The sequence below is a fragment of the Nycticebus coucang genome, chromosome 3 (assembly GCF_027406575.1).
Source record: "Nycticebus coucang isolate mNycCou1 chromosome 3, mNycCou1.pri, whole genome shotgun sequence".
NCBI lineage: Eukaryota > Metazoa > Chordata > Mammalia > Primates > Lorisidae > Nycticebus > Nycticebus coucang.
In genome coordinates, this window is record NC_069782.1 from 125070551 (window position 1) to 125084754 (window position 14204).

General features: G+C 36.1%; 1 protein-coding gene across 1 annotated transcript in view; it reads left to right on the top strand.

Moving 5' to 3' along the window:
- Nucleotides 1–14204, top strand: part of LOC128580659 (protein CC2D2B-like) — a 121539-nt gene that overhangs the window by 36207 nt on the left and 71128 nt on the right. The window contains 3 exon segments of the mRNA XM_053582844.1: nt 6576–6716; nt 13593–13701; nt 13897–14015. Coding sequence (XP_053438819.1) covers nt 6576–6716; nt 13593–13701; nt 13897–14015 — 369 coding nt within the window.

The following is a 14204-nucleotide window of genomic DNA, read 5'->3' on the forward strand; positions in this document are numbered from 1 at the left end:
GACCTATAAAGCTAAATTTTAAAAACTTTTAGCAAAAACAATTATAAAAGGTGACATTTGAAAGAGAAAACTAAAAACTAGAGGAATGAAAAATACAATAACCAAAATAAGGAACTCGATGGATTGCCTTAACAGCAGATTAAACCTGAGTTAACAGAATTTATGAGATAGATGAAAATAAACTAATGAAAATTTAAGTGCAGAGAAACAAAAAGACGGAAGATAAAAATATATATATATATAAATAAAGATACATTGAGAACGTCTGGCTCAGCACCTGTGGTTCAAGCGGCTAAGGTGCTAGCCACATACACCTGAGCTGGTGGATTCAAATCCAGCCCGGGCCACCAAACAACAATGACGGCTGCGTTGTGGCAGGCACCTATAGTCCCAGCTACTTGGGAGGCAGAGGCAGGAGAATCACTTGAGCCCAGGAGTTGGAGGTTACTGTGAGCTGTGATGCCACGGCACTGTACCCAAGGCGACAGCTTGAGGCTCTATCTCAAAAAAAAAAAAAAAGAGAGAGAAAGTCTAACGTATATTTAAGTCCTATAAAAAGAGGAAGAAAATGAAGTAAGACAATAGCCAAAGAGATAATGCTAGAAAATTCCTAAAATTGATGGAAAACATCAATCAACTAATTCAAGAAGCTCTATAAACCCAAATTTACACTTAGACATGTGATGTGAAACTGGGCAAAGACAAAGGAGTGTCTTTTTTTTTTTTTTTTTTTTTATGAGACAGAGCCTCAAGCTGTCGCCCTGGGTAGAATGCTATGGCATCACAGCTCACAGCAACATCCAACTCCTGGGCTCAAGGGATTCTCTTGCCTCTGCCTCCCAAGTACCTGGGACTACAGGTGCCCACCACAATGCCTCGCTATTTTTTGGTTGCAGCCCTCGTTGTTTGGTGGACACAGGCTGGATTCGAACCTGTCAGCTCAGGTGTATGTGGCTGGCGCCTTAGCTGGTTGAGCCACATGCGCTGAGCTGACAAAAGAGTATCTTAAAAGTAATCAGAGACACAATGAGATACATCTTCACACCCACTAGCATGGCTATTATCCACAAAACAGAACATGTATTGACAAGAAAGTAGACAAATTTTAACTTATTCATAACAAAATGTGGTATATTCATGCCATGGAATGTTAGCCTTAAAAAGGAAATCTGACGTAGATGAATGTTGAGAAAATTATGCTGCTATGTTTTAAATATTTGTCCTCTCTAAAACACATGTTAAAATTTAATTGCCTATGTAATAGTTTTAAGGGGCAGGTTCACCCTCATGGATGGGTTTATGCCTTAATTAAATGTCTTTTGGGAGTGTGGACTCTTTCTGTCTTCACCCTTCTACCTTTCACCATGTCATGACACGGCAAGAAGGCCCCTGCCAGATGCTGGTGCTTTGATCTTGGAATTCTGAGCCTTCAGAACCATGAGAAAATAAACTTTTGTTTATTATAAATTACCCAGCCTCAGGTATTCTGTTGTAACAGGACAAATGGACTAAGACAGAAGCTAAGTGAAATAATCTAGTTATAAAAGGACAAATACCTTATGATTACATTAATATGAGGTACCTGGTGGAGTCATAGTCATAGAGATAGAAAGTATGTGAATGTACTTAATGTCACTGAACGATACATTTAATATGGTTAGAATGGCCAATGTTATGTTTTATGCTTTATCACAATAAAAAAGAGTGAAATTTTTAAAATCAGAGAAAAAATGCCAGATTATGTTCAAAAGAGCTATGGCATCTTAACAGCAACATTGGGAATCAGAAAATGCATTTTCAATAGGCTGAATAAAAACAACTCTCATTCTAGAAATATCCCCCTGCTAAAAATACAGTTAAAAATGAAGGCAAAATAGGGTGGCACCTGTGGCTCAGAGAGGTAGGGCGCCAGCCCTGTATGCCAGAGGTGGCGGGTTCAAACCCAGCCCTGGCCAAAAACTGGAAAAAAAAAATTGAAGGCAAAATAAAAGCACTTTTTTTCCTAAACTAACAAAAATTAACAGAATTATCCTCAAGTAGACATTTCCGGAAGGAAATTCTAAAGGATGCTTCTAAGACAGAAGGTAAGTGGTGCAGAAATGAATCAGGAAGGACTGGAGAACAAAGAATGTTGTAAATATGTGGGTGGATCTCAATCAGCATTGATATAATGATGTCTTTTGGAGTTTAAAAATACATAGAGAGTTAAAATATAAAACTTGTACCACAAAGAAGGGCAAATTTTAATTAAAGATCCTTGTATTGACCTGGAGGAAGGTAAAGGTAAAACCTTTGATAGGTCAGGAATTCAGATTTTGACTTATAACTACTAAAAAAAGAGAAAAATGATATAACTTTCATGTCAACAGAAGAGTAAAATGGTATAATAAAAATATTCAGCCATTCCAAAAGAAAGCAATGAAAGAAAGAAAAAGGAACATAGAGCAGATGAAACAAGTAGACAACACAGAAGAAGATGATGGAGCTAAACATAAAAGCATCTAAATGGGTCAAATTCCTCATTTTTATCTAGATAAATAGATTGGAATGAAAGAAAAAAATCAAATTATAGGTTGTTTATAAGAAACATGGGACATAAATATATAGAAAGGGAATGAAAAACAACGGAAAACGTAGCACACAAACACTAACCAAATGAAGCTAGCATTGCTGTGCTAATAAAAGATTAAATAGATCTTTAAGGCAAAAAGCTTTGCTATAGATAAAGATGGTCACATCATAATGTGGTTTAATTCACATATATTCATATATATGCATATAATAATACGGATTCAAAATATATGACACAAATTGACAGATAAGCAGGAGAAAATAACAAATTCACAAACACATTGGGAAGCTTTAATACATTCCTGTCAGTAATTGTTGGAACAAGCAGACCAAAAAAAGAAAGAAAAAACACAATAAGGATATGGATTTAAGCAACATGATTAATAAACTTGACTTAATATTTGCATAGAATACTGCATCCAAAAACTGCAAACTCTTCAGGAACACATAGAACATTTACAAAAGTTGACCTTATGTTTAGTAAATCTGAAAGTCTCAATACATTCAAAAGATTTAAATCATTTAGTGGTGAAACCCAATGCAAAAAACTATACATTGTATATGATATATAACTAGGAAATCTTATGCTTAGAAATTAAGGAATACATGTCTAAGTGATCTGCTTGTCAAAAGATGTCATGGTGATAATTACAAAGTATTTTGAATTTATTGTGAAAAATTACTGTGTACCAAAATTTCTGAGATATAACTAAAATTCTTAGAGAAAAATGTTGATTTATGTATATATATTAGAGAAAAAGAAAAGTGAAAATGAATGAGCTAAGCATCCTTCTTAACAAGTTAGGACAAATGATAGGAGTAATGAAACAATAAAGAAGAATATAACTTAATAAAACTATAATAGAGCATAGGAAAAACACTGGAAGATATTGGCCTGGGGAAAGACTTCATGAAGAAGACTGCCATGGCAATTGCAACAACAACAAAAAAAAACAAATGGGACTTCATTAAATTGAAAAGCTTCTGTACAGCTAAGGAGACAATAACCAAAGCAAAGAGACAACCTACACAATGGGAAAGGATATTTGCATATTTTCAATCAGACAAAAGCTTGATTACTAGGATCTATAGAGAACTCAAATTAATCCACATGAAAAAAGCCAACAATCCCATATATCAATGGGCAAAAGACATGAATAGAACTTTCTCTAAAGATGACAGACGAATGGCTAACAAACACATGAAAAAATGTTCATCATCTCCATATATTAGAGAAATGCAAATCAAAACAACCATGAGATATCATCTAACCCCAGTAAGAATGGCCCACATCACAAAATCTCAAAACTGCAGATGCTGGCATGGATGTGGAGAGAAGGGAACACTTTTACACTGCTGGTGGGACTGCAAACTAGTACAACCTTTCTGGAAGGAAGTATGGAGAAACCTCAAAGCACTCAACCTAGACCTCCCATTTGATCCTGCAATCCCATTACTGGGCGTCTTCCCAGAAGGAACAAAATCCTTTTATCATAAGGACACTTGTACTAGACTGTTTATTGCAGCTCAATTTACAATCGCCAAAATGTGGAAACAGCCTAAATGCCCACCAACCCAGGAATGGATTAACAAGCTGTGGTATATGTATACCATGGAATACTATTCAGCCATTAAAAAAAATGGAGACTTTACATCCTTCGTATTAACCTGGATGGACGTGGAAGACATTATTCTTAGTAAAGCATCACAAGAATGGAGAAGCATGAATCCTATGTACTCAATTTTGATATGAGGACAATTAATGACAATTAAGGTTATGGGGGGGGGAAGCAGAAAGAGGGACGGAGGGAGGGGATGAGGCCTTTGTGTGTGTGACACTTTATGGGGGCAAGACATGATTGCAAGAGGGACTTTACCTAACAATTGCAATCAGTGTAACCTGGCTTATTGTACCCTCAATGAATCCCCAACAATAAAAAAAATAAAATAAATAAAACTATAATAGAGAAAAATCAAAAAACCCAGACATTTGATGAAAATAGGTATGCTCTGACAAGGGTGATCAAGGAAGAAAATAATGAAATAGCACATACATACACTATCAGGAAGGAAAGTGGGACATAACTACAGATGTTATATACTTTTATGCTAAAGAATATAAACATTTATATGGAAAGGACAAATCTATACAAAAATACAACTAATGGGGACATATCTAAAAATGAAAAAAGGGGGAAAAAACCTAAGTAGTGCAATAATTATTAAAGAAATTAAACCAGTAATGTAATAAAACCAGTAATTAAAACCCTTTCTGCAAAGAAAAGTCCAGGCATAGATGACTAAACTATGAGTTTTGTAATATCTTTAAAGCACTGAATTCTCAAAGTGTGTTCCCAGACTAGCAGCATCAGCTTCACCTAGGAACTTGTTTGAGGTGCAGATTGTCAGGTCTACCACAGACCTAGTGAATTAGAAACTCTGAGGTGGGCTTGGTAATCTATGTTTTACAAGCCCTCCACGTGAATCTGAGGCACAATAAAGTCTGAGAACTTCTGACTTAAAGATAACTTCTATTTTTCACAAACTCTATCAAAGACTAGAAAAGAGGCTACATTCTCAACTCATTTTATAGTTATACCCTTGAAAATAAAACTTGACAATACAAAAATATTACATCCAAAATTCATTCATGAACATTAGATACAAATGTGCTAAAGATAATTTTATTAAACAATACATTATAACCAAATTGAAATCATTCCAGGAATGCAAGGATGGTTTAACATCCAAAAATCAATTGGTATAATTTGTCATGCTAATACAATGTGTTTGTAAAGTCAGGAAACATTGAATAAACATCTTTTAAAATAGTATATTACTTTAATATCCTAAAAATATGCTTACTACCCCCATCAAAGTAGTAATTGGAGCAGTGGTTCTAATTGTTTATCTGAAAGAAGTATAATAAACACACTACAAATCTGGAAATACATGAAAATAGTGTATTTATTTTATCTTTTTGCGATTAATAATGGGCCCTTTCTTTTCACTTTAGAGAAACTTTACTCAAATAGATGTCAGGAGATTGAAGAAAAATTGAACATATGAAGACTCAGAATATTTAAGCAGTTTTCTGAAGTGAGACAACCATAGTTAACAATTGGGATTGTCTCACTTCAAGGATATTGCTCTTCTTTCTACTATGTCACACTTTTAATAGCCCTTATTCAAAATGGCCACATTCCTTTAAGTATTCCTGTTCTACACTTCAGCTATATGAGTGGATTGGGAGGTGATAAAGGGTTGCAAAAACTGTTGGGAATATTTACAATTTATATACCCATTGTTATCCCACTGTATACTGAACCTTGAAATCATATTGGGAAACAGAAAATTGAATGAGTTATAACAAATGTGGCATGTATTAAAAGGGAAAAGCATAAAAGGCTATGATTTAAAATTTTCATTTTGTGTTTGGGGGGGATTCAAGAAGGCTGCACCAAGAAAGTGATATAAACTGAGTTTTGAAAGGCATATTTTCTATTCATGCACTTTAAATCAGACTCTCTCCCTAGTCTTTTCTTAGAGTAATTCAAACTCTGTGATGTGGGGGCTGCCACCATCTTTTCCTATCAAGGCTGCTTGAGATTTTTTTCCATCCTGAATCTAAACCAAATCCCTATTATGGCTTCCTTTCTTTCACTATTTTCTTTCTTCCACTATTTATCTTCTCTTCAGTACTTCAGAATCTTGAAGAATCTTAGCTAGGATATTTCCTTTCTCAGGAGCATTTGCATTTTATAAAGGCACTTCTGAATAGTGAGAAACATTTTAACGCATAAAAGAATGAATGAATTTCTAATAGCAGAATTTCAGTGGATAACAAAAAGTAATAAGGTAGGGTAATAAGATGAGGGGGTAAAATGGAAAAAAAGTGGGGAGAGAGTTCAGAAGAGTTAATGCAATACGTTCTTCCATTCCATGTTTAATGACTTACGGTTCTAATCCACCAAAATATTTTTGATCTGCCATTATCGTTGTAGTAATACAAAACAGCTATATGACTTAGAAAGGAAAAAGGACCTCTCCCTACTACAAAGTATGTTACGGACTTGGAAACAGATAAAATCTCTTCGACAACGGCAAGGGTTTACAAGCACCACAGTAAAGTTGCAGGTTCAGAGGTAAGTGACTGCTCTATTTGCTCTTGTTGGTCTTCTGGAAACTGCCAGTGATTAACTGGGAATATAAGGTAACGGGGAAAAATTCAGAAGGTAGACAACTATGAATATATAAACAATTAGTATGACTTAATAAGAAGACACCCCAATTTAAAAAATGGGCAAAGGATTTGAACAGACACTTCACTAAAGATTGTACACAGATGGCAAAGAAACACATGAAAAGATGTGCATCATCACGTCATATCAGAGGAGAAATGCAAATTAAAACCATAATGAAATACTACTACACATATTTGAATGGCTAAAATCCAAAATAAAACAAAAATAAGAAAAGACACTAACAAATGCTGAAAAAGATACTGACAAACAGAAACTTTAAACTCATTGCTGGTGGAATGGAAAATGGAACAACCACTTTGGAAACAGTTTTGGCACTTTGTTAGAAAGTTAAATGATTAGATCCAGCAGTCATACTTCTGGGTAAAACACATTTTATATAATTAGATAAAAATCCCAAAACATATCTGGTGGAAGCAATAATTATAATTCAAAACTAAACAAGATGTGTGTGAACTCACAGTACTAGTTGCCTCCCCACAACCCATTGCCCTAGGTTTTTTGTTTTTCAAAAGCTTAGTGTAATTTTAGGTAATTAAGAAAGATGTCTATTTTGTTGATTTTTTTCATGCTGCAGGGTTGGTCTTTTTGGTTTGTTTTTTTTGTTTGTTTGTTTGTTTTTAAACAAAAGTGCTTCTGACAATTTCTACATCTAAACCCGGCATGGAACTGGGTTCAAGACAGAGTTGAAAGAGCAACTCAAAAGTTGAAAGGGCAACACAAAATTGTGGGGCAACTCAAGGTTGTTTAGGCTTTCTCACTCATGGTTTGGCACCTGTGCATGGTAATGTCATGACTATGTAACTGTTGCTTGGCACTTTGCCCCTGTTGTTCTCCTGGGTATAAAAGTGTATGAACCTTTCTTCTGTTGTGGACTTCTCCCCAGCTGTCCCAAGCTGAATAAAAGCATGCCATACCTGCCCTTGGTTCCTGTTTCTCTTTGGCTGTTTGAATTGGATCATTTGCATTTGCATGACGGAACTCTTAGTCTTCTGAATTACAATAAATCTAATGACTTGGTCCTAATCCTTTAAACTAGGGTTATCCATTTTTGAGGACCTTTTTTGCTTATCTGTGGTGTTGGATATCATGAAAAATATGTGCAGACCTTTTTTGTTTTTTGGCTAATCATTAATGTTTGTATATTTACTATGTGGCCCAAGACAACTTTCATTCTTTCAGTGTGTGGCAGAGAAAAAAAAGATTGAACATCCCTGCTTTTTGAACCTGACACACCCATGTGTCATGAGTCCATGAGTAAAAACGGGAAATTATTCAGAACAGTAGCTCTGGATGTTGCCTGCTCACCAACAACTCTCACTGTTGCCACCACTTTGATCTTCGGCCTCCCCTTAGGTCTTTTGTATTTCTTCTTCCTGACATATAACAATCAACTTTACTAATGGACTTTGGAAAATTTCACCTCTCCAGACTGGCTCCAGTTAGAGGCTTGTGAACTAAACCCCGCACTGTCAGTGACCAGGTTGGCTCTGGCAGGGCAAGCCCAGGCTACCCTAAATTGGGGCATTTAGTTTAAGCAGTTTAGAAGAGCTACGTGTTGGAAGATGTTTTGGAAACCCTGCTTCTTGGCCAAAGTTGCCATGACTTACCTTACAAAAAACTTGGTCCTTGTGAGTCCTACCTGAATAAACTGTGACTAGGCCATTAAGAAAGATAATATGACTATAAGACCTGAGACCTAGAGACTTGTGTTATTTTTTCTATATATATTTGGTTTGGGGCATGTTGAATTTGATATGCCTTTGAAATATGTATCCCTAAATAAAGCAATTAAGTGGACAGTTGGATGTACGGTTTGTGCTAGGAATAAAAATATGAAAGTCTGTTGCAGAGGAATAATAATTGAAGCCATAGATGTGCATGAACTGCTTCAGCAGAGAATAGGGAACAAGATGAGAAGAGAGCCAAAGGCTGAGCCTTCAGAAGTTGCTTTGAATACTTTGGTAGAGGAGGAGAAACCAGAGAAGGGACAGAGAAGCACCAGTGTTTTGTCACAGAGGAAAAGAAAAAGTATTTTAAGGAGGAAGAAGTGGTTAACAGTGTTTAATGCCTCTAAAATATCAGGACTAAAAATGTTCATTGGATTTCCTGACATAGAGGTTATTGGTAATCTTAACTAGAACAAGTTTTCTAAAGTGATAGTGGCAGAAATGAGGTAGCAGGAACTGAGGACATAGTTCTGTCTTCTCATTCAGGTGATAAACTTTTCTTGTCAAACGTTAGCAGCACTACATTAAGTTTAGAGAAACTGGCTGGACCAGGAGCTACAGACTTTGTTCTCTTTTGGCTGTGGAATCCAAACCACAGCACTGGTGAATAGCACAGAGAACCCAGATTCCTGTATATGGTCTTCTCCTGTGCTCTTTGTTAAGCAGTACCTAAATAGGGATGATTCAGGTAACTGCCCAGGAAACTTTTAGAATGAGAAAGTGCAAGCTATACAAGCAGGAAACCACATGATATCTGGTGGAATAACATGTCATCACTTCCCAGAGACACTTGACCCCAAATAGAAAGGAGGAACCTATGGGTCTAAGATCATTGCCTTAGTAACCTCCCTCAAAAGGCATTCTGGGTATAATATCCATTCTCTAAGTTACTAATAACACCTATTCTCTGAAGTATTATTATTATTGAGACAGAGTCTCACTCAGTCGCCCTGGGGTTGAGTGCTATGGCATCATAACTCACAACAACCTCAAACTCTTGGGCTCAAGTGATCCTCTTGTCTCAGTCTCCTGAGTAGCTGGGACTACAGATGCCCACCACAATGCCCAGCTATTTTTTTTTTAGAGACGGGGTCTTGCTCTTGCTCAAATTGGTCTCAAACTCCTGAGCTCTGGGAGTCCTCCCCTCTCGGCCTCCCAGAGTGCTGGGATTACAGGTGTGAGCCACCACCTGGCCTAATAGTCTCTTAATTATTGTACATTGGAATCACCTGGGGAAATTTTATTTTATTCTTTTTATTGTTTGGCATTCACTGAGGGTACAAAGAATTAGGTCACACTGATTGCTTTTGTTAGGTAAATTTCCTCTCATGTCCCCAAGAGGTGTCTCAAACCCCTCCCTCCTTCCCTCGCCCCAGTCCCTTATTCCCCTACCCCCCACTATGTATTAGGTCATCTATTGTCTTCATGTTAGAATTGAGTGCACTGGATTCTTGCTTCTCCATTCTTGTGATGCTTTACTAAGAAGAATGCGTTCCACCTCCAGGTTAATACAAGAGATGTAAAGTCTTGCATTACTAGTAATAATGATTTTATAATAATGATTTTATAAGCTTGAAACCAATAATTCAATTATTAGTTGTAAGTAGATTAGGAATTAAATTAGGAAGATGATCATGGACGGTGGACAAAAGGAAAACAGAAACAGGAGAAAAGTGATTCAAGAAACCCTTAATTTTGGTGCAAAGTGCTGTTTGGAGGCCTGCCCCTTTAAAGTTCTGAAAGATGAGAGAGCACACCAGCCCTCCCCACCCCTCTCCCCAACTTGAATTAAATTGAGTTTTATCCTTTAAAAAAAAAAAAAAAAGTTCTGAAAGATGTCTTGCTGGAACTTCCCCCCACCCCTGCAAAGAGCAGAGTTTTCTGCTCAGGCAGGGCTGCTCACTCCAGGAGAGTGATTTGGGGGAGTTGGGAATGTAGAATGTTTAAACTTTGTTGAACACAGCAAGAATTGCTCTGGACCAGAGGATATAAAAATATCTCTTCTCTTCTTTCTCCTTGGAGTCAGTCTGTCTGGACATAAGGCTTTTTGAGTGTTAACAATTACTTTTGTGATTTGTGTGCATGGCCTAATTGGGTTTTTGCTCTGACGTCTTGCTTCTGGACTATTTTGCTGTTCCATAATCTGTTTGTGTTAAGATCATAAATATCTTAAAGCATTAAAAGTAACAATCATACAATTAACATAGTTAGTTAAAGAAATAGTTTAGTTAGAAAAATGCAAGTGCAGCAAGAACCATGATGGGATTGTTTGCCTTGCCTTCATGAAATTTATGATTGAGACACTGGTGTATGAAATAAATACAGAGCTATCCTGTATTTGAGGGCAGCATACCGGAAGCCTCACGAAGAAGGGTATACTGTCTCCTGAACCCCAGTTAAACTCTTAAAAAAAAATCTCTTTGTCTTTTGTCTATTCTTTTTCTTTTTTTTAAATTATTTTTTATTAAATCGTAACTTTGTACATTGATGCATTTATGGGGTTCAGGGTACTGCTTCGATATACAATATGAAATGTTTACATTGAACTAAGTAACACATCCATCACAATTATACTCATTTCTTAATAGTTTTAAAATGTACCATTGTATCATGTACATTATTGTTCTCTTACCCTACCGAGCCAGTGAAAGGGAACCTATAGTGTTGTTGGGGCTGGTTCCCAATAAATACATATGTAATGGAGCTCCAGTTGCACAATCTGTTAACGCATGGTACTGATAAATATATATGTAACATACATCCTGGGTTCACTTTGGGGCAAGGTTTTAGCATTAAAATGAGATGCAATTTGGATCTCTATGTCAGAAGGTGACTTATAGGCCACAAAGACATGTTATGCACAGCCTATGTAAGCAGTTGAAACTGTTAGTTTCTGTAGTTGCACATCAGAGGAGAATGTTTATCAAAGCCAGTGCTCTGTCCAGTAGGAGTTGTAGTGGTTGGGGTTATAAATCAGAGTTATGGAGTTTAGCGAGAGTGTGGTTTTTCTTGTAGCCTTAGGAATTTAGAAATATGCCATGCTAGCCAGGCCCTGAATTCTCGACTCATAGGGAACTTGTGCTTCCTTCACTTTAGGGTTCATTGTACTTGGTAAGGGGGTGTCTCAGATCACAATAGCTTTTAAAAAGCTCTATGAGATGTAATTTTCATACCAGATAGTTCACTCATTTAAAGTATATTTTTCAGTGGCTTTTAGTATATTAACAAAGTTGTACAAAAATCGTTACAATTTAATCTTAGAACATTTTAATCACCTCCAAAAAGAAACCATCTTCCCATTAGTAGTTACTCCTCACATGTGTGTGGACACGTTTTTATTTATTTATTCATTTATTTATTTTTGTTATATACCTAAGAGTGGAATTGCTGGATCACATGGTAACTTAATGTTTAACATTTTGAGGAACTGCCAGACCGTTTTTAAAAATAGCTGCATGAGTTTAGAGCACATAATATTTTACCAAAGGCTTTCCCTCTTAAATGATTAAAATTAAATAACAAAACTTGGTAATGAAAGAGTAAACCTTTACACTATTAGAAAAACAAACTCCTACATCAATTATTTTTCTGAAATGGTTCTGGATAACTGGGATTTTTGTTGAACTATTAATAATAGAGGAATAGTAATAATACCTACTTCATGGGGCTGTGAGATTTAAATTAGTTATATGTGTAAAGTACTCTGAACATGGCTAGCACATACTTAGTAAGTACTGAATAAGTGTTTGTAGTGATAGTAGTAGCAGCAGCAAGATTACTAATGTCATGAGCTTTTTACTGTTCATGCAGAAACACTTAATATCACTGTGGTCATCTGCTCTTAGACCTACTCATGTTCTCACAGCTTAAAAATTGTGAGAAGAAAAATGAAAGGAAATATGTGCGTATAGTAATTTACACTTCCCATTCCCCTGGTTACTTATTCTCACCAGAGGAAAGGTTGCTTCCTGACCTTAGAAGGTGTTATAAACACTAATGGTAAATTTATGGAGAAATCTGTAAAAGCTAAGAAGAAGTTTGTGATGATTTTTTTTAATGTTTATCATATTGATCATTTCCTTAGGATATAAAATAATTTGCTGTAAAAGATTGGCGTGTGTGTGTGTGTGTGTGTGTGTGTGTGTGTCTGAGTTCTTTTTTTTTTTTGAGACAGAGTTTCATGTCTCACTTTGTTGCCCTCAGTAGAGTGCCATGGTGTCATAACTCACAGCAACCTCAAACTCTTGGGCTTAAGTGATTCTCTTGCCCTCAGACTCCCAAGTAGCTAGGACTACAGGTGCTCACCACAACACCCGGCTATTTTTTGTTACAGTTGTCATCCTTGTTTAGCTGGCCCAGGCTGTGTTCAAACTTGCCACCTTCAGGGTATGTGGCTGGCTCCCTAACCATTGTGCTATTGGTGCCGAGCCAATTTTTTTTTTTTTTTTTTTTTTGAGACAGAGTGTCACTAGGTCATCCTCAGTAGAGTGCTGTGGTGTCACAGCTCACAGCAACCTCAAACTCTTGGGCTTAAGTGATTCTCTTGCCTCAGCCTCCCAAGTAGCTTGGACTACAGGCGCTTGCCACGATGTCCAGCTATTTTTAGAGATAGGGTCTCGCTCTTGCTTAGACTAGTCTTGAACCCATGAGCTCACTCTGGGAGGCCGAGGTGAGTGGATTGCCTGATTACAGGCATGAACCACCGCGCCTGGCCTCTTGCGTGAGTTTTGATAAGACCTCAAACAACTCTCTAATACAGTGATTTTCAACCACTGTGACATGGCACACTGGTGTGCTGTGAGAAGATCTTAGGTGAACCACGAAGAATTTTTAAGATTATCAATTAAATTATTTTTGAAAGAAATTCAATGCACAGTAAGTGTATTCTTTATATTACTCTTTTTTTGATCGACATAATTAAAATGTGCCACAGAAGTCTAATCATAGGTACAAGTGTGCTGTGAGATTAAAAAGGTTAAAAAAGACTGCTCTAATATTTCTGCTTTAAATAATTCTACTTATTAATTAGGATAAAAAGAAATAAATATGATGAACAAGAACAAAGGAAAATGTCAGAAACGTATGAGACTGAGAAGAAAACTGAAGGAAAAGCACTTACCAATGAAGAAAAGCAGGAGGTAATTGCATTGCAAAATAATATTCAATTCATCTTAACTAGTTATAACAGTTTGTTGTTTTGTAGAACGGGAAATGTTGGTATTTGTAACACATAGCTAACAAAAATGACAAAAGAAACAAAAGTCTTAATTTTAATAACAATTAACCTACATAAGAAATATTCATAGTAAATTATATATTTTTTTAATTTTTAGAACCACTCATATTTAGCTTCAGATCTTAAAGAAACAGAAATCAAAAGAATAAAGCTAATTAATTTGATGCCACAACTTTCCTTCACTGAAGAATTAACAAACTTATCCAAGTGTTCACTGTAAGCACTTTTTAAGAATTATTTCTGCATTGTATGTTGTCTATCACTTATATTGTTTTTAATAATGTTAGATTTTTTTGAGTGAATGCTATATGCCTGGCACTCTGATAAGTTTTTTAAAAATACATTTTCACATTTAATTGTCACCATACTTCTATGGAGTCTGTTATTATCTTTATCTTAGAGATG